Below are 25,588 nucleotides of genomic sequence, written 5' to 3'. Positions count from 1 at the left end.
CATTCGCGTGTTACATGTAACTGTTGTGTCACGTTTAGTCAACAAATACCGCCACTGGTATAAGTAAATTTTATGGCATGTTAGCAAACGAAACAAATAACAAACTCATCATTCAAATTTACTTACGATCCAGAGTTGCAAACATGTTAACTGTAAAATTGTGTGCACACTATTTTTCCACGGCACATTATTTGCTGTGGTCCTTTTCTTAATTGCAGGGTTGCAGTTGCTGGGTAGCTCACTGGCCGTTGAAACCTAAAGCCGTCTTCATGGTTATATACTTACAGTTGCTGGGTAGCTCACTGGCCGTTGAAACCTAAAGCCGTGTTCATGGTTATATACTTACAGTTGCTGGGTAGCTCACTGGCCGTTGAAACCTAAAGCCGTGTTCATGGTTATATACTTACAGTTGCTGGGTAGCTCACCGGCCGTTGAAACCTAAAGCCATGTTCATGGTTATATACTTACAGTTGCTGGGTAGCTCACTGGCCGTTGAAACCTAAAGCCGTGTTCATGGTTATATACTTACAGTTGCTGGGTAGCTCACTGGCCGTTGAAACCTAAAGCCGTCTTCAGCTGGGTATATACTTACAGTTGCTGGGTAGCTCACTGGCCGTTGAAACCTAAAGCCGTGTTCATGGTTATATACTTACAGTTGCTGGGTAGCTCACCGGCCGTTGAAACCTAAAGCCGTGTTCATGGTTATATACTTACAGTTGCTGGGTAGCTCACCGGCCGTTGAAACCTAAAGCCATGTTCATGGTTATATACTTACAGTTGCTGGGTAGCTCACCGGCCGTTGAAACCTAAAGCCTTCTTCATGGTTATATACTTACAGTTGCTGGGTAGCTCACCGGCAGTTGAAACCTAAAGCCGTCTTCATGGTTATATACTTACAGTTGCTGGGTAGCTCACCGGTCGTTGAAACCTAAAGCCGTCTTCATGGTTATATACTTACAGTTGCTGGGTAGCTCACCGGTCGTTGAAACCTAAAGCCGTCTTCATGGTTATATACTTACAGTTGCTGGGTAGCTCACTGGCCGTTGAAACCTAAAGCCGTCTTCATGGTTATATACTTACAGTTGCTGGGTAGCTCACTGGCCGTTGAAACCTAAAGCCGTCTTCATGGTTATATACTTACAGTTGCTGGGTAGCTCACTGGCCGTTGAAACCTAAAGCCGTCTTCATGGTTATATACTTACAGTTGCTGGGTAGCTCACCGGCCGTTGAAACCTAAAGCCGTCTTCATGGTTATATACTTACAGTTGCTGGGTAGCTCACCGGCCGTTGAAACCTAAAGCCGTGTTCATGGTTATATACTTACAGTTGCTGGGTAGCTCACCGGTCGTTGAAACCTAAAGCCGTGTTCATGGTTATATACTTACAGTTGCTGGATAGCTCACCGGTCGTTGAAACCTAAAGCCGTGTTCATGGTTATATACTTACAGTTGCTGGATAGCTCACCGGTCGTTGAAATCTGTATCACGTACTGCTCGACATGTCTGCCAAGCGTGTGAACACCACTGCGACAGCCCGTCTCAAGCAGGACTACATCCGGATTGTCAAGGACCCCGTTCCCTACGTTTCGGCTATACCGCTACCGTCTAACATTCTGGAGTGGTAAGTGTGTCCTCTACCGTCTAACATTCTGGAGTGGTAAGTGTGTGAGAGATTTATCCAGACATTATGTGGTACCAAACATGGACCCTTACCAAAAGCATGTGGCACTAAACTTTTGCGATTGGATGGGTAAATATTTTTGTATCATTAAAGTATTGCTTTCATTTTAAAAACAAATCCCCATTATGACATAGGAGTCCACTGAAAAACCATGGATAAAGCCCTGGCTTCTGTCAGATTTACTATACAGTAAAATACACTTATAACGAACATGCTAAGAATGAATTACTGCATAGAATGAACTGATTGTAAAATCCCGTTTTATATCCCTATACATTATTAACACACTTCTGCAAATGTGTACAATGAACTACTGATATAACGAACTAACTATCATGGTCCCTTCGAGTTCGTTATAAAGAGTACTTTACTGTACATACATATATATATATATCATACATACATACATATACCATACATACATACATACATACATATATAGATATTCATACATCCATACATACATACATAGCTCAGAGCACATTGTGGTTAGCCTTGCAATTTGCGGGCGATTCGGTGCCACAGGTTCGAGTCCCAGCAATGGCATAGGACAATTTGTGAGGCCAGAAAGGATTTAATTATCTCCTGTGCCAGTGCGTTAATATCTATGTATGTAACAGTTAACCTCGACATACCTACAATACATACATACATACATACATGTACACTGTATTTTCATGGAGTAGTTCGTCTTCGCACAGTTCTTTACACTGTGTTTTTATTAACTTTTGAATTTTTATATTGATGTTGCTCATCACTTAAGTTTTGCATTTACCATAGTTTGACACCCAATAGCCGATGTATTTTTCGTCCTGGGGTGTCGTTAAACATTCATTCATTCATTCATTCATTTTGTTGTAGTAGATGAAATTCTTGGTGCATTTGTTCTGGCTGGAACCAGATTATTTGATGGGCACAATGTGATAGTGCAGTATTTCACGAGAACAGTGCTTCTGTCCGTGTGTCCGTTCCACACCTTCATAGTGATATGAGCCTTTGATGTGGTAAATCACAACTCTTATTGTTGTTTACTTTTCTCTTTTCAGGCATTACATTGTGCATGGACCAGAAAATTCACCATATGAAGGTAGACGCCTTTTGTTTTAATTAGTGTATCTATTTATAAAAACACACACTTGCACATTGTATGTACGTGTATATATACTACTCAAAAGAATTTAAGGGTCAGACGATATTTTCGACATTATTTTCTGAATGTCAATTATATTAGCTAGACCATAATGTCACGCATGGTATTGTTCCATTTTGACGAAAGTGGGTCTAAGCAACCCATAAATGAATTAAAATCCACTGTCATTGACACTGTAGACTAGTTCTAATGGCGAAAACATGCTTACATTTGCACGTAAATTAGGGCGAAAACGAAAGGTCTGCTAAGTGCCCATAACTTGCTTTTTCACAAAGCGCTTCATTTGCACGCTTTGCACGTGTATTCCATGTTCCCAATGCTGAACTTCCGTATAATTGGAGCTTGCGTTTGTGTACGGTGCACACTCCAAATTCGACAATGGTACGACTTCAACTGACTATCGAAGATCGAGGAAGGGCTATTGCTTGGCTCCAGGATGGCAATACGCAAACAAATGTTGCTCTGAGACTTGGTGTCAGTCAGAGTGTCATTGGCCGACTGTGGCAACGGTACCAAGCAACGAATTCTGTTCGAAATCGTCTACGTTCGGGAAGACCCCGAAGCACTACAAATAGAGAGGACCGCTACATCACCAATATGGCTCTATGTCAACGCACAACCACTGCACGCCGATTGCGTGACAATCTGCGGACTGCGACTGGAACTCGAGTGTCTGATCAAACCATACGCCAGGCTGTTCGACCACCACTCCTACCACGTCACAGAACGGCCAGACGTCACTGGTGCACGCTTCATCTGCGGTGGCAACGTGTTCAGTGGGGTCGAGTGATGTTCACTGATGAGTCCAGGTTTAGTCTTCAGTTCAACGACGGTCGGGTTGTGTCTACAGACGTCCTGGGGAGCGCTTCGTTGACGTTAACGTTAGACAACGTCACCGGTTCAGTGGTGGCAGCGTCATGGTGTGGGGCGGCATCTCTATCCACCACAGGACCCCCCTCTATGTGGTGGATGGCAATCTGAATGGAATCCGCTATCTGAATGAGATTATCTGGCCGTTGGTTCTCCCAGGCCTTCAGCAGATTGGCGGCGGGGCAGTTCTGCAGGATGACAATGCCAGACCCCACCGCGCCAGGGTGGTAACGGACTTTCTCAGACAACAAGGTATCGCCAGGATGGATTGGCCATCATATTCGCCTGACTTGGCCCCAATAGAGCACGCCTGGGACGAATTAGGCAGGAGAGTTCGGGATAACCATGCCCCTCCGGCCAACCTTCATGATCTGGGTCAACTTCTTATGGCAGAGTGGCAGGCCATTCCCCAAGAGTTCTTCAGACGTCTGATCAACAGCATGAGGCAACGATGTGTCGAGTGTATTCGCGCCAGGGGTGGATTCACACACTATTAAACGAATGTTCTAATGTGTAAAATCCATGTTTGACAACCTTCAACTTTGACAGCATGTCATGTGACTTTCTTGTATACAGTGACGTTTAATTTGTGGTTTTTTGTAAATATGGAACAATAAATTAAATTTTTGGTGTAGTTTACATCATCAATCTAATACACTCTGAAACTTATTTGGTTATACATTTTTGACCCTTAAATTCTTTTGAGTAGTATATATATATATTTTTTAAATGTATTTAGTAGTTTCAGCACGTACATGGCTATGTGTATGTGTATGTATTATAACGTGTTTTGTTTCTATGTGAATTTATTTTCATACCTTTCCAATGAATGAAAAACATACACCTAAGTTTTTATTTTATTGTTTGATTCAACAGGTGGAATTTTCCACGGAAAGCTGATTTTCCCTCGAGAATTTCCCTTCAAGCCTCCCAGTATATACATGATCACACCCAATGGCAGGTTCAAGTGCAATACAAGGTTTGTCTTGTCTCTTTTCTCTCGTCTTTACCAAACAAAAAGGCAGTATGTATCTATTACATTAGTCAATATAATGGTTGATAAGCATTTATTTTTATCAAGATATGTATCTGTTATTGAAATTATATACGTACAGAATTGTATAAATTTAAAGTAACTGTCAGGAGAGGGTAAAAATAAAATCTCTTATCTCTTGATTATGTTGACTGGCAAAAACTGGTTAGGATGACCAGCGCTAGACACATGATATACTGTATATTGTCGTGTATTAGCCGACTCCTTGGACAAGCCAACCTCTTAGTTTGACCCTAAATATCAAATACAATATCATCGGCCTCATGTATACATTTCTGTGAATTAATATATGTACATACATTATTGCAAATAACAAAATAATCTCAAAAAGCTAAATTTCGGGTATTAGTGCATTCTATTACTAATAAAATATTAAATTAAATCTTATAAAAATATAGTATCACTTCACTTTTACATGAATGTAAAAAAAACCCATCAAACTTCGCGTATAATAACAGCTCATGTATTGTGTTTGTTTTCAGACTCTGTTTGTCAATCAGTGACTTCCACCCTGACACATGGAACCCAGCCTGGTCTGTGTCCACTATTCTCACCGGTCTGCTCAGCTTTATGGTGAGTGACTCACTTGAAATAATGGGATCAGGACTCGAAATATAAAGTAAAATATCACCTGGCAATATATATATTTTAAAATAGCAGGCCAAAAGAAAAATGACGGACTAACAAAAAATGGATTGGTGGCTCCTATTTAAAATGGGGCGATACGTAGCCCCAGGGTATGCACTTGGGATTTTTTGACTGGCCAATCGGGCCACTCACAGCAACACTTTGACTTGCCTGTACAATTTTTGGATGGACCACGACCGAATTTCGTTAAAAAAAAAAAGAACTTACTTAAATTGAACTTTTAAAACATGTTATCATATCATACAAATAATAATAACAACACAATAAAATTATAATTATTATGTTGTCACAGGACCCACACAATCGAACACCTGGAATGTTTTACCAAGGCTCGGTCTTGGAATTAATAAGGTGCTTTTATGGCCATATGACAGGAATTAAAAAAATACTAAGCTGACAGCAATCTATGTTGACATCGTTCGCAGTGACGACTGGGTGTTTGGTATAGTAGACTCGGTATATTCAGTAAGAAAGGAAAATGTTCCAACAATGTACATCTCCCTCTACATCACCGCCTACCTGTACATGTAACTGGCCACTGTCACCAGTCTGCCAGTTCGGAAGGCAGCGGTCCGCGCAGGAGCCATTGTGAAGAGGAAGGCCGTCGCTCAGCCGAGCGACCAGCCTGAATTGTTTACAAATTTTTTCTCTTTTGTATTTTCCTCCAAGAATTTGTTAGGATTACTAATATTGAATTTCTATAATGCTGAATCATTTGTGAAGAGTTGTCTTCCTTGAACCACAGACTAATAAAAATCCAGTGTTCAAATTGTCCCAAGCTTATATTACATGTATATATGATAATATTGGCAAATTATTATTATTATTATTTGTTTTGGGTTTTTTTTTATCTTTAATGTCATTGACAAGTGTGAGTGTGAGGCCTGAATCTAGAAATGAAAAAGTAGGAGAAGTGACTTCTCCTTTAGTGTTAGAAAGGGAAGATGTTTGATAAAAATAGGCTAATTGAACATTTAACGGTACATTTCATAAGGTTTCACCAGTTTCCGCGTGCAATCTGAAAAATTCGGAATTATAAAATACTACTCCGGTAATAAAATTTAAACAAAACAGTTCTAATGTTTCATTAAAAACGTGATATTATTAAGTAGTTGATAATGTGCGGCTATGTTAAAATTAAAGTACTAATTAGTATTTTCTGGCATTACTGAAATGAATGTGGCCAAGGATAACAACGCTTGACTGGTCACAGTACATGGTGCGACAAACGCCACTTAATAGCCCGGTTGACTGGTCACAGTACATGACGCGACTCGCATCACTTAATAGCCCGGTTGACTGGTCACAGCACATGGTGCGACAAACATCACTTAATAGCCCGGTTGACTGGTCACAGTACATGACACGACATGCGTCACCTAATAGCCCGGTTGACTGGTCACAGTACATGACGTGACACGCGTCACTTAATAGCCCGGTTTACAGGTGTATCTACAGAATGTCATCATCAGACTACGACATGTATTTAATAGCCCGGTTGACGGGTGTAGCTACAGAATGTCATCATCAGACTACGACATGTATTTAATAGCCCGGTTGACGGGTGTAGCTACAGAATGTCATCATCAGACTACGACATGTATTTAATAGCCCGGTTGACGGGTGTAGCTACAGAATGTCATCATCAGACTACGACATGTATTTAATAGCCCGGTTGACGGGTGTAGCTACAGAATGTCATCATCAGACTACGACATGTATTTAATAGCCCGGTTGACGGGTGTAGCTACAGAATGTCATCATCAGACTACGACATGTATTTAATAGCCCGGTTGACGGGTGTAGCTACAGAATGTCATCATCAGACTACGACATGTATTTAATAGCCCGGTTTACTGGTGTATCTACAGAATGTCATCATCAGACTACGACATGTATTTAATCTCTTCACAACAAAAACTGGCATGAGTATTAACATCTGTTGGTTGATTTTGATAATAAATTGAACACAGTAACACATTATTCACTTGTCAGTCGTACATTGTACATTGCAATGCACATGCAGAAACTAAAAAATGAATAAGCTTAAGTTGTAAAATCAGCTGAAATAATCTTTTTGACATTATGCAGCTTACAGACATCTTGAATTTAGTGCATGCTAACTAACTGCTGTTGTTTGCTATCCTTTTGCTTTAATCAGTAATACATGTATGTAGCCATTGTTGTGCCTTACGTCTTTTTACAGACATCTTGAATTTAGTGCATGCTAACTAACTGCTGTTGTTTGCTATCCTTTTGCTTTAATCAGTAATACATGTATGTAGCCATTGTTGTGCCTTCAGTCTTTTTACAGACATCTTGAATTTAGTGCATGCTAACTAACTGCTGTTGTTTGCTATCCCTTTGCTTTAATCAGTAATACATGTATGTAGCCATTGTTGTGCCTTCAGTCTTTTTACAGACATCTTGAATTTAGTGCATGCTAACTAACTGCTGTTTGCTATCCTTTTGCTTTAATCAGTAATACATGTATGTAGCCATTGTTGTGCCTTCAGTCTTTTTACAGACATCTTGAATTTAGTGCATGCTAACTAACTGCTGTTGTTTGCTATCCTTTTGCTTTAATCAGTAATACATGTATGTAGCCATTGTTGTGCCTTCAGTCTTTTTACAGACATCTTGAATTTAGTGCATGCTAACTAACTGCTGTTGTTTGCTATCCTTTTGCTTTAATCAGTAATACATGTATGTAGCCATTGTTGTGCGTTCAGTCTTTTTACAGACATCTTGAATTTAGTGCATGCTAACTAACTGCTGTTGTTTGCTATCCTTTTGCTTTAATCAGTAATACATGTATGTAGCCATTGTTGTGCCTTCAGTCTTTTTACAGACATCTTGAATTTAGTGCATGCTAACTAACTGCTGTTGTTTGCTATCCTTTTGCTTTAATCAGTAATACATGTATGTAGCCATTGTTGTGCCTTCAGTCTTTTTACAGACATCTTGAATTTAGTGCATGCTAACTAACTGCTGTTGTTTTCTATCCTTTTGCTTTAATCAGTAATACATGTATGTAGCCATTGTTGTGCCTTCAGTCTTTTTACAGACATCTTGAATTTAGTGCATGCTAACTAACTGCTGTTGTTTGCTATCCTTTTGTTTTAATCAGTAATACATGTATGTAGCCATTGTTGTGCCTTCAGTCTTTTTACAGACATCTTGAATTTAGTGCATGCTAACTAACTGCTGTTGTTTGCTATCCTTTTGTTTTAATCAGTAATACATGTATGTAGCCATTGTTGTGCCTTCAGTCTTTTACAGACATCTTGAATTTAGTGCATGCTAACTAACTGCTGTTGTTTGCTATCCTTTTGTTTTAATCAGTAATACATGTATGTAGCCATTGTTGTGCCTTCAGTCTTTTTACAGACATCTTGAATTTAGTGCATGCTAACTAACTGCTGTTGTTTGCTATCCTTTTGCTTTAATCAGTAATACATGTATGTAGCCATTGTTGTGCCTTCAGTCTTTTTACAGACATCTTGAATTTAGTGCATGCTAACTAACTGCTGTTGTTTGCTATCCTTTTGCTTTAATCAGTAATACATGTATGTAGCCATTGTTGTGCCTTCAGTCTTTTTACAGACATCTTGAATTTAGTGCATGCTAACTAACTGCTGTTTGCTATCCTTTTGCTTTAATCAGTAATACGTGTATGTAGCCATTGTTGTGCCTTACGTCTTTTTACAGACATCTTGAATTTAGTGCATGCTAACTAACTGCTGTTGTTTGCTATCCTTTTGCTTTAATCAGTAATACATGTATGTAGCCATTGTTGTGCCTTCAGTCTTTTTACAGACATCTTGAATTTAGTGCATGCTAACTAACTGCTGTTGTTTGCTATCCTTTTGCTTTAATCAGTAATACATGTATGTAGCCATTGTTGTGCCTTCAGTCTTTTTACAGACATCTTGAATTTAGTGCATGCTAACTAACTGCTGTTGTTTGCTATCCTTTTGCTTTAATCAGTAATACATGTATGTAGCCATTGTTGTGCCTTACGTCTTTTTACAGACATCTTGAATTTAGTGCATGCTAACTAACTGCTGTTGTTTGCTATCCTTTTGCTTTAATCAGTAATACATGTATGTAGCCATTGTTGTGCGTTCAGTCTTTTTACAGACATCTTGAATTTAGTGCATGCTAACTAACTGCTGTTGTTTGCTATCCTTTTGCTTTAATCAGTAATACATGTATGTAGCCATTGTTGTGCGTTCAGTCTTTTTACAGACATCTTGAATTTAGTGCATGCTAACTAACTGCTGTTTGCTATCCTTTTGCTTTAATCAGTAATACATGTATGTAGCCATTGTTGTGCCTTCAGTCTTTTTACAGACATCTTGAATTTAGTGCATGCTAACTAACTGCTGTTGTTTGCTATCCTTTTGCTTTAATCAGTAATACATGTATGTAGCCATTGTTGTGCCTTCAGTCTTTTTACAGACAAAACAATCGCACAAACGGGGGTTTTAACAGGCTGTTGGATATCTCTTTAAATTTAGTGTCATGAAATATTAGCGTCTTGTACAATCTCGCTAAATTTGCTAACATTTGATGCAATCTAAGATTTCTTGATCTACAGTATTTGATTTTTATAAAGGTTTTTATTTTAACTTCAGACATTTTTGCAAACGTTTTATATTTAAGTTTTTACTGTTGTGCATGATTTACCGATGTGAGGTCAACTTGAATTTTGCAAATGTATTTCAGTATTAATGCTCCAAATAGCTCATTTAAAAACTGTAGAATTTAAATGAGCCATTATTTTGAATATCTGGTAAATTGAAACGTAAATTTGCCTTAATGTTTTCTGAACTATAATTCATCAAATTGCTACCTTTTGAAAGTCCAGCTTGCATCGTGAATATGTGTATAATATTACAGCTTTAATTATCAAACAATTGTTATTCTTATGAGCTAATCTGTGTATAAAGGGGGCGGGATGTGGCCCAGGGGTAAAGCATTCGCTTAATGCGCAGTCGGTCTAGGATCCTATCGGTGAATCCATTGGCCTATTTCTTGTTCCAGCCATTGCTCTACAACTGGTGTAAGAAAGGCTGTGGTATGTACTGTCCTGTCTGTGGGATGGTGCATATAAAAGATCCCTTCCTGCTAATCGAAAAGAGTGTCTGTGTGGTCCTTAACCATATGTCCGAAGCCATATAACCGTAAATAAAATGTGTTGAGTGTGTCGTTAAATAAAACATTTCCTTCCTTTCTGCGTATAAATGTTTTAATGTCCCAGTCATAATTTGTACAATAATTGATGCACACATTTATTTACGCTGTGGATAGAGAATTAATAAGTCCGTAATTGATTCAAATGTTTAGGTAGCAGACACAACTCATTACATGGATATTAGTCACTATGTATATTTTTATGATTTCTTTTTTTTTTTTTTTGATTGTCGAACGGTTTCTGGATTTATCAGAAATTCTGATGCAATGTATCCAGTTTTTCTGCTGTTGAGTATTCTCTGTAGAAAACAAATGCTACAGTTGAGGCTCATGTTTGATGTACATTCGGAATGTAGTTGTTGTTTTGAACCATTGTGCAACCCTAACTCTGGGATAAACATTTCCACATGTTGTTTTGAACCATTGTGCAACCCTAACTCTGGGATAAACATTTCCACATGTTGTTTTGAACCACATGTTGTTTTGAACCATTGTGCAACCCTAACTCTGGGATAAACATCTCCACATGTTGTTTTGAACCATTGTGCAGCCCTAACTCTGGGATAAACATTTCCACATGTTGTTTTGAACCATTGTGCAACCCTAACTCTGGGATAAACATTTCCCCACTGTTAGGGTGAGGTGTAGCACAGTGGGAAAACTCTCACCTAATGAGCCGTCAGTTTGTTATCAATCCCCGTTAGTGAGCCCATTCGGCTATTTCTCGTTCCAGCCACTTGACCATGACTAATATATCAAAAGCTGTGGTATGTGCTGTCCTGCCTGTGGGATGGTGCATATGAAAGATCCCTTGCTACTAATAGAAACATGTAGCGGGTTTCCTCTATATATTAGAATTACCAAATGTTTGACATCCAATAGCCGATGAGTCATAAATCAATGTGCTCTAGTGATGTGGTTAAACAAAGAAACAAACCCACTTTGATCTGTGTATTTATTTTTGTTTCTGTTTTTCAGCTTGAGCGGAGTCCGACCCTGGGAAGTATCGAGACATCTGACTATACAGTGAGTGCTAGTTGGGAGATATTTCACAGCAATGGTGGCAAGGGGTGAATTTAAATTTTGGAGGGGAGGGGGGGGGGGGGGGGGGGGGGGGGGGGGGGGGGCACGGCAAGTGTGACATCTACAGTACACCTTTCCTTGAAAAGAGAGCATGAATGCAGCTTACTGGTGTCCTGGGCTCTAGTCTGTTGATTCTGTTGGATATCGATTATTCTAACATATTAACAGTGAAAAGGAAAGGATCTTTTATATGTTTTTTCTCCCATTCCAACCAGTGTCTCACCACAGGTGTATCGAAGGCTGTGCTGATGCCCTGTCTGTGGAGAAAGTGCATATAAAAGATCCTTTATTCTTATGGAAAATGTAGCAGGGGTTTGTTTTTCACTACCTGTCACAATTATGAAATGTTTGACATCAGCTAACCGATGATTACTAAATGAGTGTGCTCTATTTGTGTCGTTACACAAAACATACCTTTCTTTGTTTGTAACATGGTTGCTGAGAACTGTGAAGAGTTCATAAATCTGGGTTCATGTATGTAAAGATTACCAATCACCCACCAGTCCAACCAGAGGAGACTATAGGTTTCATTTTCATCCTGTATGTCCGTCCATCCGTCTGTCCCACTTACAGTTTTCCAGATGTTTTCTTTTCACAAAGCCTTGAGATATTTATCTGAACTTTTTGGTATTTGTTTATTATGTACTATTACAGCTCATGTTAGACATGGCAATTTGCCCATTTTTGACAGAGTTGTGGCCCTTGAACTTAGGAGATATGAAAATTTGCTTTCCAGAATTTTTTTGACATTGCCTCAAAATATTGGGCTGTTGAAATTTTGTGTATATCTTTATCATGTTCTGTTACTGATTTGACTGCCATGGCAATTTACCTATTTTTTCACAGAGTTATGGTCCTTGACCTTTAGATATACATATATGAAATATTGTTTGCTGGACCTTTTCTTGCAATGCCTGAAGATATTGAGATGAAATTTTGTATATAGCTTTTTCATATACTTTTACATTACATTACATTTAATTTTCATGGCAATTTACCAATTTGTCACAGAGTTATGGCCCTTAAATTTAGGAGATACGAAAATTTGTTAGGCCGGGCACGGGACATGTATTGCTTGTTTAATTATTGACAGGCAGTTGAATGAATGACTTGTTCGTTGTGCTAATGTTTGTTCTGTTTTGTTACAGAAACGTCAACTAGCAGCTCAGAGTGGTCCATTCAACCTTCAGAACAAAATCTTCTGTGAGCTCTTTCCAGACATGGTGGAGGTGGGCTGGTTATCTCCTTGTTTAGAACTTCACAAATAGAAACTTTTATTTACAAAATCTTCTGTGAACTCTTTCCAGACATGGTGGAGGTGGGCTGGTTATCTCCTTGTTTAGAACTTCACAGATAGAAACTTTTATTTACAATAACCCAGCTAGTCATGTTGTTTTTTATTTGGGATAGACAGTAAGAGTTATCTTTGTTTTCTCTTTTCACTTATCTTTATTCTTGTCTTCCTCGCCTTTGCTTTCGAACATTTTTCTTTTTTCTTTCCCTTTCTTGTATGAATGCATTTTTACATCCCCGTCTTCGACGGGTCACATTATGGTATGTTGTCAGGGCTGCAGAAAGTACTCGTCAAATACGAGTAAAAATTCCTACGGATAATCTAAAAAATGCAACTACCAGCCCGACTGTCAATCTGTCTTTTTGATTTTGTTTGACTTGTGGTGTTGATCACTTACCAAGTGTTATTAATAATGTTTTGTCAGTATATTTCATTTGAAGTGAAGACCCTGTTTATTATAATATTGTTAATAATATATTGTTCTATAGACTGACGGACTAGTAGAAATCCTGGTGGGCTAGTAAAATTTAGTTGGTTCTTGTCCGGCGGGCTAGTTATACATTTTCCAAATATTTTGATTCCGTATCATATTCTTTTGATCAGTTCATATGGGATGATCAAACTGGTACTCTTGTATAGTGATGGAGTACTCCTCACAAATGCAGTGTGTCATAGCTGGTTGTTAGTATAGGTTTCATCTCCGTCTGTCTGTCTGTCCCACATTTTTTATGGATATTTTTTGCAGAAGTCTTTGAGATATTGAGCTGAAATTGTGTGTATAGTTTCAACATATACTGTTACAGATCAAGGTTGACTTTCACGACGATTTACCCATTTGTGACGGAGTTATGGCCCTGAGCATTAGGAGTTGTAAAAATTAGTTTTCTGGACTGGGTTTTTTTTTCAGAAGTCCTTCAGATATTGAACTGAAATTTTGTGTATGGGTTTATCACATACTGATATAGATTGAGTTTGACTTTCATGACGAATTACCCATTTTTGACGCAGTTATGGCCCTTGAACTTAGGAGATATGAAAATTTATTTTCCAGATTTTTGCAATGCCTGGAGATATCAAGATCAAGTTGAAGTTTAGTAGGGATTTACCCATTTTTCAGAGTTATGACCCTTGAATTTAGGAGATACAAAAAGTTGTTGGGCCCAGTAGGGGACATGTATTGCTTTAGCAATGCTTGTGTAACCGGTTCGGGGTGGTGTGGTTTATATGGTGGCGTTGCCTTGACCGGATATATTTCTACGGGTAACTACTAGTTAGTCAAAGGCTCCACACACCGATCAGCCAGATATTTATACAATAAATAAGCTTTGCATGTCAACAAACAATTAACACACTACTAAAAAGAGCAAGATCAACTAATGATATAAATAACACTAGATTTATTCACATAAATACATTTGTATTCTTCTCTGTGCGACGTAAAGATGCCCGAGACGAATTTATGATTAGAGGGGAGATAATTCCTGGGGCGAAATCAAAAAGGGACGAATAGACCGACATGGTAAATCAGTAACACAAGTCTATCTCGCGATTAACACAGCATCCAAATATATATTTTGATCACTGTAATAATTACCTCTATTTCTGTTATAGCCAGAAATAGGTTAAACAAATATATTTTATTGAAATTAATGTTAATTGAAGTTAATTTCCACTCCACAGGAGTTCTAAGCACAAAACAGGATTTTGTTGCTTCAACAGTTTCTTCAAACAGTACAAGATTATTTCTTAATTTCCAACAAGATTATTTTTATTTTATAAAAGTAATCATTGTAAATAAAGGAAAGGTATTATTTTATTATTAATTTAATTTAACTTATAAAGGACAATACACACAACTGGTCACTTACTGTTCGTTTACACACACACCGGAGTTTGCCAGTCGAGTGTTTACTTATTAACTTTTACAATAGACATGATGACCGTTTTAACCAGCATGTCTCACTTGTTAACCATATGTCCGAAGGTGTATTATCATAAAGGGCAGGATTTAGCTGAGTCCGGTGAGTTCTCGCTTGAAGTGATTGTCGCAGAACCACCTCAGTGGATCCATTCAACTGATTGAGTTTTTTCTCGTTCTAACCAGTGTACCACAACTGGTCAAAGGCCGTGGTATGTGCTTTCCTGTCTGTGCGAAAGTGCATATGAAAGATCCCTTACTGCATTAGAAAAAATGTTGCGGATTTCCTCGGATGACTACAATTCAGAATTACCAAATGTTTAACATCCAATAGCCGATGATTAATTAAACAATGTGCTCTAGTGATGTCGTTAAACAAAAGAAACTGTTGCTCCTCATAGATGCCGTGGGTTGTAAGTGGTTAAAATGTGTTGAGAGTTGTTAATTAAAATATTTCTTTCTTCCTTTCTTCCGTTTTCCCCTCGGGAGATCAAAATGTGTTGAGAGTTGTTAATTAAAATGTTTCTTTCATCCTTTCTTCTGTTTTCCCCTCGGGAGATCAAAATGTGTTGAGAGTTGTTAATTAAAATGTTTCTTTCTTCCTTTCTTCTGTTTTCCCCTCAGTAGATCAAAATGTGTTGAGAGTTGTTAATTAAAATGTTCCTAACTTCATATCTTCCGTTTTCCCCTCAGGAGATCAAAATGTGTTGAGAGTTGTTAATTAAAATGTTTATTCTGTTTTCCCCTCGGAGATCAAAGTGTGTTAGAGTTGTTAATTAAAATGTTTCTTTTGTTTTCCACTTAGGAGATCAAAGTGTGTTGAGAGTTGTTAATTAAAATGTTTCTTTCGTTTTCCCCTCAGGAGATCAAAGTGTGTTGAGAGTTGTTAATTAAAATGTTTCTTCCGTTTTCCCCTCAGGAGATCCGAAAGGAGATCAAGAAGCGTGAAGAGGAGATGCAGCAGTCGACGGATTCGAGCGGCAAGTTGACCGGCGGCCGGCTGGACAGCAAGACAGGCCTGACTGGTCACCCCAACACGGTAGTCAACGGTCGAAATCAGGGCTTCTTCGGCAGCGCTCTCGCCAACGTCTTCGTTATCATCGGCTTTGCCGCTTTCGCGTACACCGTCAAGTACGTTCTACGGAGCGTCGTCGACTGATGGCTGGCTGCTCGTGTCTCTCGTCGTCAGTGACAACGACGTTCGGACGTTGGTGGTTTTTCCCCTCATTGTGATAAACAGCGGATAGATTTCAGCTTGGCTGAAAGTGTACGACAGTTTCAGACGGGACTGTCCCAAGTTTGCTGCCCTTGTGAGATATTTCCAGCACATGATCTATGTAAATAGTATACGAGCCTGAGTGTCATACTGGCTTTTTGAAACCATTGTCATAATTCATGTATTGCACAAGTGAGAACAAGAGTAATACATAAATTCTGACACAAGTTTTGTCAAATCAGTATGACTCACACGCGAGTGTAATAATTCCTTTATTTTCAATATTATTATTGTTATTTTTTATTATTATTGAATAACGAGGACCGTCTCAAACTCTTTCAACGACAACTAGAAGGAAATGACGTATTTCTCATGCACAGTCTGATCTAGGACTGGCAAGAAACGTCCGGTTATGATGTCACTTCCCAAAATTATGTCATTACACTTGTTATTACACAACGTGTGCTGCGTATGATTTTTAATTAACTCTGTTATGTTGAACGACATGGATAATAATGATTTAAATTACATATTATATAACATGCCGGTCTTTGTCGGGAGCAGAATCAAGGTGAGCTGAAGATCACTGTCCTCAAATGGTGCCAGGCAAACAGTCACATGAAGTTTCAAAATAAATTTGTTAATTTTCTTATCGCAAGGTGATTAATTTTTAGCTCTTCTTAAAAATGAGTGAGTGTGGATGGGAGTGTCTCTGTGTGTCTCTGTGTGTCTCTTGCTTTTCATCTCAAAGACGGCATTCTCTTGTTTACAATTATTACATGCCATGTGCTCTAGTGGTGTCTTTAAACAAAACCCACTTTGACTAAAGTTTTATAACCACGATCCATCTGACATTGTTGTTATTTCATTCCTTTTCTGGACAGTTAGATTTTAACTCTTGTATGCTATCATGCTCCTCAAACATTTCCATTGAAATATTTTCATAGTCGTTGATATGATAAGCAACTGATTAATTCTGACGGTTGACTTGTGATGAATGGTTATTGGGCTGGAGTAGTGGTTGTGGGTTTTAGTTCTCTATTTGTAGTATTCTTTAGTACGATTCTTAACGTGGCAGAACCAAAATGTTTTTGTTTCCTCTGTCACTCGATTTGATTGGCACCAAATAATATGGTGGTGTTACTCATGCGTCAGAACGTCTGTTTACAGATATTCAAAATGAGTCTCGCGTATTCAGTATCGGTGTGCTGGAATTGAACACCGGTCTGTACACGCTTGAAGGTGGGGACAGGCAGCAAGAAACAACTACCGCTGAAAACAGACAACATGGGTCAAATTCACGCAGTCTGTTTATTTCTAACATGCGTGTAACCACATACAGTTACAATGCTTAAACACCACCGGCATTTAATGCAAGGCTCAGACTACCAACTACCAACACAAAGTTGGCCAACCTGATGATTTCTCGACTTCTACGACTGTCCAGTTGTTTGAGCGCTGTTACAACTCTATTCTCATCGTATACAACTCCTACGACTGTCCAGTTGTTTGAGCGCTGTTACAACTCTATTCTCATCGTATACAACTCCTACGACTGTCCAGTTGTTTGAGCGCTGTTACAACTCGATTCTCATCGTATACAACTCCTACGACTGTCCAGTTGTTTGAGCGCTGTTACAACTCGATTCTCATCGTATACAACTCCTACGACTGTCCAGTTGTTTGAGCGCTGTTACAACTCGATTCTCATCGTATACAACTCCTACGACTGTCCACTTGTTTGAGCGCTGTTACAACTCCATTCTCATCGTATACAACTCCTACGACTGTCCAGTTGTTTGAGCGCTGTTACAACTCCATTCTCATCGTATACAACTCCTACGACTGTCCAGTTGTTTGAGCGCTGTTACGACTCGATTCTCATCGTATACAACTTCTACGACTGTCCAATTGTTTGAGCGCTGTTACAACTCGATTCTCATCATATACAACTCCTATGACTGATTAGTTGTTTGAGCGCTGTTACAACTCAATTCTCATCGTATACAACTTCTACGACTGTCCAGTTGTTTGAGCGCTGTTACAACTCGATTCTCATATACAACTCCAATGACTGATTAGTTGTTAATCTGACAGCACCTGTCATAAGTTGGCAGTTAGAGGTTGGCAAGTTGGCCAACTCAGGCGTGACAGTTGACTGTGTGACCCTAGCATAAGAAAACCAGGCTTCATAGATTTGGCTCTGTGTTTTCTGATAATCAATTCACAAGTAGCTTTTTCTTTTGAATTCCATCTTTAAATTAAGAAATTAGTGTCGACATTAAGATGATCAGAATTAAATTAATTATGTATGTATATATATATATACATATATATATATATATATATATATATATATATATATATATATATTTAATGACTGTGGTAGTTTAACTTTACATAAAGTAAGAATGAAGTTTGTATATCAGTTGATGCAACGTGACCGAGAACTGATACTAAATTTTTAGATTGAAATGTTGGAAACAGATTGTTCCTCATTTTAAAAAATGAATTTCACCCGTATTCAACTTGAGCTCTGATTTGCAGCACCAGTGAAGTATATTTAAAATCACCCCCACACCCCATTCCCACTACCATCCCGCTTCTCCTTGCAAAAAAATAAAGCTCGTCTTTTTGTTGCATGTTTATGAAAGTTACAGTTTGTAATACATAGACTTGTACATAATTATTTTGATTGAGAGATGTACATAATTTATTGTATTCGATTAAAAACATCTGTTCAGTGGGTGTGTTATAGTAAATACATTGTTTAATTTTATATTACTAACCCTGTGTTTTTCAATCTGAGCTAACAATCTGCATGAAGTGGAAATCATTTTCATGCAGAGATAGTCGAAATGCTAGTTTCAGACTGCCAACTGCCTGCAGAAAGTTTATCAACTTTATGCTGTCATGACTAATATGACAATCCAGTTGCTAGTCTGGCCACTCTTACGACTTCTATGAACTCTTATTAAAAAAATGAATCGGGGCTCGACGTTTGTTGCTAGTCTGAGTGAGCATTACAACTCATCGCGACGTCCAGTTGTTAGTCTGAGCGTCAAACTCAATTCAACGCTACGTCCAGTTGTTAGTGTAAATGAGCATTACAACTCAACGCTGCGTCCATTTGTTAGTCTGAGCGTGAAACTCAACTGAACTGGATAGTCATAGAAGTCGTGACATGACCAGCTTCGGTGATATCGTGGTTACGCCATCGGACATAAGGCTGGTAGGTACTGGGTTCGCAGCTGAGTACCGGCTCCCAATCATAGCGAGTTTTAATGACTCAATGGCTAGTTGTAAGCCACTATACCGTCTTCTCTCTTACTAACCACTAACAATTAACAACTAAACCACAGTCCTGGACAGACAGCCCAGATAGCTGAGATGTGTGCCCAGGACAGCGTGCTTGAAATTTAATTGAATATAAGCACGAAAATAAGTTGGAATGAATGAATGAAAGTCGTGAAAGCAGGAAGTTGCAGTCTGCGCCTAGCATTAGACCTACCGTATACAGATGTACATTTACTATAGTACTCGTATGTCTGTTTTGCTACCGACACACAAACAGAAAGTAACTAGTTAATGAATTTGGATATGGGCATCATCCTGTGAAGGTAAGAATAGGGAATTCCATGAGGCTTGTCACGCTGAGTTCCCTTCTCGGTCTGAAAGGGATAAAGCCGGTATCGTACGTCACTAACTGTAATGTTAGGGTCAGACTACCAACTGTCATGACAGTTGGCCAACTCGTGGATATCACAAATTGTACAACTCTCCAGTAGCTGGTCTGAGCTTTACAACTCGATTCTCGCCGTATACAACTCTTATTATGAGTGCATCCGTCGTAAGTTACGAGTGGGGGCAATTACAACGCAACTGTCGAGTTGGCCAACTCCGTCGTGGCAGTTGATAGTCTGAAATTAGCATAATCCATCAGACATGATCTGTTCTTCATGACAATTCTTGTGTTCACCACATCCGTTCATCCAGGACAGATGATACATATTTATACATGAATGGCTGATCTTTCAGTGTTTGGTTCAGGAATACTGAATTGTAAACATTTCAAATATATATTTCACTTCTTTTGTTCCATTTCAGACTCTTCGATTATTATTATCCGACTTGGGGCAATAATTAAATGATAGTTTTGTCCGTCTCACGTATATATATATATATTAGTAGTGGAAATAGACTACCCTGAGGTTGTTGCTATTGTGACATGAACTGGACTTTATATTGTGACATTAACTCGACTTTATATTGTGACATGAACTGGACTTTATATTGTGACATTAACTCGACTTTATATAGTGACATGAACTCGACTTTATATTGTGACATGAACTCGACTAGTAGAGGCTAGTGGTGGCTTTATATTGCGACATTAACTCGACTTTATATTGTGACATGAACTCGACTTTATATTGTAACATGAACTCAACTAGTAGAGGCTAGTGGTGACTTTATATTGCGACATGAACTCGACTTTATAGTGTGACATGAACTCCACTTTATATTGTAAAATGAACTCAACTAGTAGAGGCTAGTGGTGACGGGAACTCGACACACACACACTTTTCTTGATCCAGTAGCAACATCGATGGTATATTTGTATATATCACCACCACCACCACCACCACACGTACACTGTTTGGCATCTTCCTAAACCACTATTTGATATTCACATATTACTTTCTATACGGCGTTTTCTAGATAGGGAAAGAAATGTTCACCACCATCACCACTAGACACGGCCCTGATATGTGATTGTGTCTACATTTGACTATATCATCCTGTACGACGTATATACGCTAACCGTGACAGTACTTGAGGTAGAAGTATTCTACTTTCCACACTTGTAATATACGACGTAAATAAGCTGGGGCGTAGCCAGATAGGAGAAAACGCCGAGGAAAACCCAGACCTGTACAATAAATATCAGTGTCATGGGGAAAATAAAATAAATCTGAGGAAATTCCAGACGAGGCATGTGCCTCGACTCTCTCATGCTGGCTACGCCATTGATTCGGTACAGGTATTCTACATAATTATAGTTTTTCAGACTTGTAACATACGACGAATATAAGGTACAGGTATTCTACATAATTATAGTTTTTCACTTGTAACATACGACGAGTATAAGGTACAGGTATTCTACATAATTATAGTTTTTCAGACTTGTAACATACGACGAGTATAAGGTACAGGTATTCTACATAATTATAGTTTTTCACTTGTAACATACGACGAATATATTCTTATGCATGCGTGTACATAATGATGTTAAAAACTGGAGCTTACTGTAAATAGGAAAGTAAAGTCTTGCTTCATAACGTGTGTGTGTCGTCTTTTTCTTGTTCCAGCCAGTGCATCACGACTGGTATTTGAAAGGTCGTGGTGTGTGCTATCCTGTCAGTGAGATAGTGCATATAAAAGATCCCTTGCTATTGTATGCTATTAATGGACAAATGTAGCAGGTTTCTTCGCTAACACTGTCAGAATTACCAAATATTTGACATCCAATACCCGATGATTAATAAATCAATGTGATCTAGTGGTGTCGTTAAACAAAACGAGCTTTCTTTTCTTTATTTTGAATTGACTCGATTAAGATTAAGGACGCTATCCAGGGATTAGGCGGACTCATTGGATTTTTCCCCTTCACGACTAGTGTTGCAGAGACCCGTGGTATGTGATGTCCTGTATGTAATAAAGTACATATAGCAGATATCTTCCTGCTGATTGGGGGGGGGGGGGGGGGGGGGGGACGTAACTGGCTTCTGTTAAAAGTGTCTGTAAATTTACTAAATGTTTGACATTCAAACAGCTGATGATTAATGAATCGATGTTCTGTGGTGATGTTACTCAAAAATTGTTATAGCAAAGACCGTGGTATGTGATATCCTGTCTGTGGGATGGTACATATAAAAGATCCCTTGCTACTAATGGAAAAATGTAGCTGGTTTCCTCTCTAAGACTATATGTCAAATTACCATATGTTTGATATCCAATAGCCGATGATTATTGAATCGGTGTGCTCTAAACAATCTTCTAGTGATGCCGTTGCAGAAAAAGTTGAGTTTTTTTTTTTTTTTTACCCTGTCGATTTTGGTTTTAAGACGTTGACTTCATCCACGCCGTATACAGAGGCGGATTTAGAGAGATTAGCAGCAAGGGATCTTTTATATGCACCATCCCACAGACAGGATAGTACATACCACTGGCTGAAACGAGGAATAGCCCAATGGGCCGACCGACGGGAATCGATCCTGCATCAGGTGAGCGCTGTACCACAGCTACGTCACGCCCTAAAAATATTATAGTGGAGCGAGGTAATGAAAGTTTTATTTCGACAGTGAAACGTTGCCCTGTCGTAATGACGCGATTGTTGTTAATAATCATGATACGGTTGCTGTGACTTGTGAATTATGTGAAACGATTGTAAAATCGTTCATTGTATTTCTAACTGGATTCTATCACAATATCTGGTATTTGACTATCCTGCCCGTGAGATGGTGCATATAAAAGATCCCTTGCTGCCAATGGAAAAATGTAGCAGGTTTCCTCTCTAAGAGGGGGCGGGACGTAGTCCAGTGGTAAAGCGCTCTCTTGATGCGTGGTCGGTCTAGAATCGATCCCTATCGTTGGGCCCACTGGGCTATTTGTCGTTCCAGCCAGTGCACCACGACTGGTATATCAAAGACCGTGGTATGTGCTATTCTGTCTATGGGATGGTGCATATAAAATATTCCTTGTTATAACCCCCCCTCCAAACAAGATCGAACAAGAAATAGTCCAATGGGTTCACCGACGGGGATCGATCCCAGACCGACCGCGGATGAGCCGTGCTCTGTACCACTTTGCTACGTCCCGCCCATTAAAATACCTGCACACGCGTCTGCTGTTCCTTGGATGCGCTGTATATCCCATGCTGAACGTTTGTCTTTGAACTTGGTGAAATTCAATCCCCGTCGGTGGGCCCATCGAGTTATTTTTCGTGACAGCCAGTACACCATGACTGGTTTATCAAAGTCCGTGGTATGTGCTGTTCAGTTTGTGAGATGGTCCATATGAAAGATCTCTTGCTACTAATGTAGCGAGTTTCCTCTCTAATACTATGTCAAATTATCAAATGTTTTACATCCAATAACCGAAGGTTAATAAATCAATGTGCTCAAGTGGTGTCGTTAAACAAAACAAAAACTAACTTTTAAGTGAGATTAATTTACCACGCTTGGGTGTCGCGTGCGAAGTACGTGTATATCGAAGACATTTTATGTCATCACAAAATCAATTGTAGCCCATGCCAAGTTCCAAGTGGTCAAATAGCCCAAATAGCTCAAGATCTATAAAGTGCACGCGAAATTCGAATTAACTTCGTGGCGAAATAATAATTGATTTTTAAAATTTTGTATACACATCCCACTTAATTTCACATTTGCAGACTCTCTCTCTCTCTCTCTCTCTCTCTCTCTCTCTCTCTCTCTCTCTCTCTCTCTCTCTCTCTCTCTCTCTCCGCGTGTTTATGTGTGCGCGTGCGTGTTTATGTGTGTGCGTGTGTATGTCTGTGCGCGTGTGTGTTCGTGTGCATGGTCTATGTTTATGTTGGGGGAGGAGGTTGAGTGCATGTGTGTTTATGTTGTAGGAGGAGGTTGTGTGTTTATGTGGGGGAGGAGGTAGTGTGTTTATGTGGGGGAGGAGGTAGTGTGTTTATGTTGGGGGAGGAGGTTGTGTGTTTATGTGGGGGAGGAGGTTGGGTGCTTATGTGGGGAGGAGGTTGGGTGTTTATGTGGGAGGAGGAGGTTGGAGGTTGGGTGTCTATGTGGGGGAGGAGGTTGGGTGTTTATGTTGGGGAGGAGGTTGGGTGTTTATGTTGGGGAGGTTGGGTGTTTATGTGGGGGAGGAGGTTGGGTGTTTCTTAAGGGGGCTGCCTTACTACTGGCAGAACATCAGACTACTGAATGGTTGTATAGATCTTTTACACAGTTATATCCCGATGTCACAAAAGATTCAAGATGTCGACCTTTCTATTCAGTTTGGGAGATTCCAGTCACTTGTGCCTTTTTTCTACTGGAATCGAAGAGCTCTTTGCGTAATTCAATATCTACTCGACCTAGCAGGATATGACGCATTTCATGTTATTGTCTCAAAATTCTCTACCGCTAACCACTAACATAATTACTATAGCTTCCATTTTTAAACCTGCCATGATAGGCTATTTTTACATTTATTTGTCATAAATAACTACAAATTAATCGATCCCACGCATAAACATCGCATAAATAAGTGGAGAATATCGAAATCGTAATGTGTGTCCACGTCCTGTAAACTGAGCCGCTAGTTTCACCTCAGCTGTCTTTCTATTTAATTTGCAGTGGCGGGCATAGCTCACTGGTAAAGTGCTCGCATGATGCGCGGTCAGTCTAGGATTGGCTATTTTCTCCTAACAGCTTTGGTAAAATTCCTGTTTTTCTCTCGAATATGTAAGCGAGATTCAATCCCGGTCGGTGGACCATTTGGCTATTTCTCGTTCCAGCCAGTGCACCACGACTGGTATATCAAAGGCTGTGATATGTGTTGTCGTGCAGGCACGGCGGACACAAGTAGATATTGGGGGTGGGGGCTGACTGAGATCGAGGGGGTTCGGGGGTATGGTCCCTCGTAAAACTTTGAAAACTAGATGTCCTGAAATACAATTTCCTGCATTCTACAAGTAAAATTCATCTCTGCCAGCCCCCATTCCCACCTGCACCGCCGTGCCTGTCATGTCTGTGGGATGATGGGCATGAGTTTGATCCGTACACTCCACCCCCACCCCACCCCACCTCGTTTCAATGGTTAGGGGTTAGTCTTTAGCGCCTTTGATATAGAGGGATACAGGTCGAACTCTTTCCAATGTTTGACATCCAATAGCCGAAGATGAAATGATCTGTGTGCTCTAGATAGCGATGTTGTGAAAGAAAGCAAACTTTAGAACTGTACATTTTTGTTTCCACTCGACACCATTTGGAATCTGTGAAAATAATCTCAGAAAGTGGGAATCAATGGTCGCTTTGTGAGAAAATGTCGCCCAGCAGACAGTGACAGAAAGCAAATGGTTTAATTGAGTCGCGTTAGCTGCCAATATCCCAGATTCACGTCACGATAAGAATTTAATAATGAAATTACACAGTGACAGTCAATGTGCTAAAGGCGCGGTGCCACGGTGCCTCTTTTGAATTCCATCTGTAATGTATATGATACTATAGTAACGTGACAGTCAATGTGCTAAAGGCGCGGTGCCACGGTGCCTCTTTTGAATTCCATCTGTAATGTATATGATACTATAGTAACGTGACAGTCAATACGGGTTAGAATAATTTTTAAAAGGTAAAAAATACGTATGTGTTTTAAATAATGAATATCTGATTCTGTGCTTACTTTTGTGTGTTCTTATTTTTAAAATGTAATTCTGGTATGTCTCTCGT

General features: G+C 39.3%; 1 protein-coding gene across 1 annotated transcript in view; it reads left to right on the top strand.

The window, feature by feature from the left end:
* The window catches only part of LOC121390226 (ubiquitin-conjugating enzyme E2 J2-like), a 29,208-nt gene extending 10,352 nt beyond the window's left edge, over positions 1-18,856 (top strand). The window contains exons 2-8 of the mRNA XM_041521997.1: positions 1,449-1,620; positions 2,727-2,767; positions 4,577-4,679; positions 5,237-5,327; positions 11,580-11,627; positions 12,833-12,913; positions 15,816-18,856. Coding sequence (XP_041377931.1) covers positions 1,499-1,620; positions 2,727-2,767; positions 4,577-4,679; positions 5,237-5,327; positions 11,580-11,627; positions 12,833-12,913; positions 15,816-16,055 — 726 coding nt within the window. The 5' untranslated portion in view covers positions 1,449-1,498 and the 3' untranslated portion in view covers positions 16,056-18,856. The remainder of the gene's footprint in view (positions 1-1,448; positions 1,621-2,726; positions 2,768-4,576; positions 4,680-5,236; positions 5,328-11,579; positions 11,628-12,832; positions 12,914-15,815) is intronic.
* Positions 18,857-25,588: the final 6,732 nt, after the last annotated feature.

This window comes from Gigantopelta aegis, chromosome 15 (assembly GCF_016097555.1).
Source record: "Gigantopelta aegis isolate Gae_Host chromosome 15, Gae_host_genome, whole genome shotgun sequence".
NCBI lineage: Eukaryota > Metazoa > Mollusca > Gastropoda > Neomphalida > Peltospiridae > Gigantopelta > Gigantopelta aegis.
This window is presented reverse-complemented; position numbering and strand designations above follow the sequence as displayed.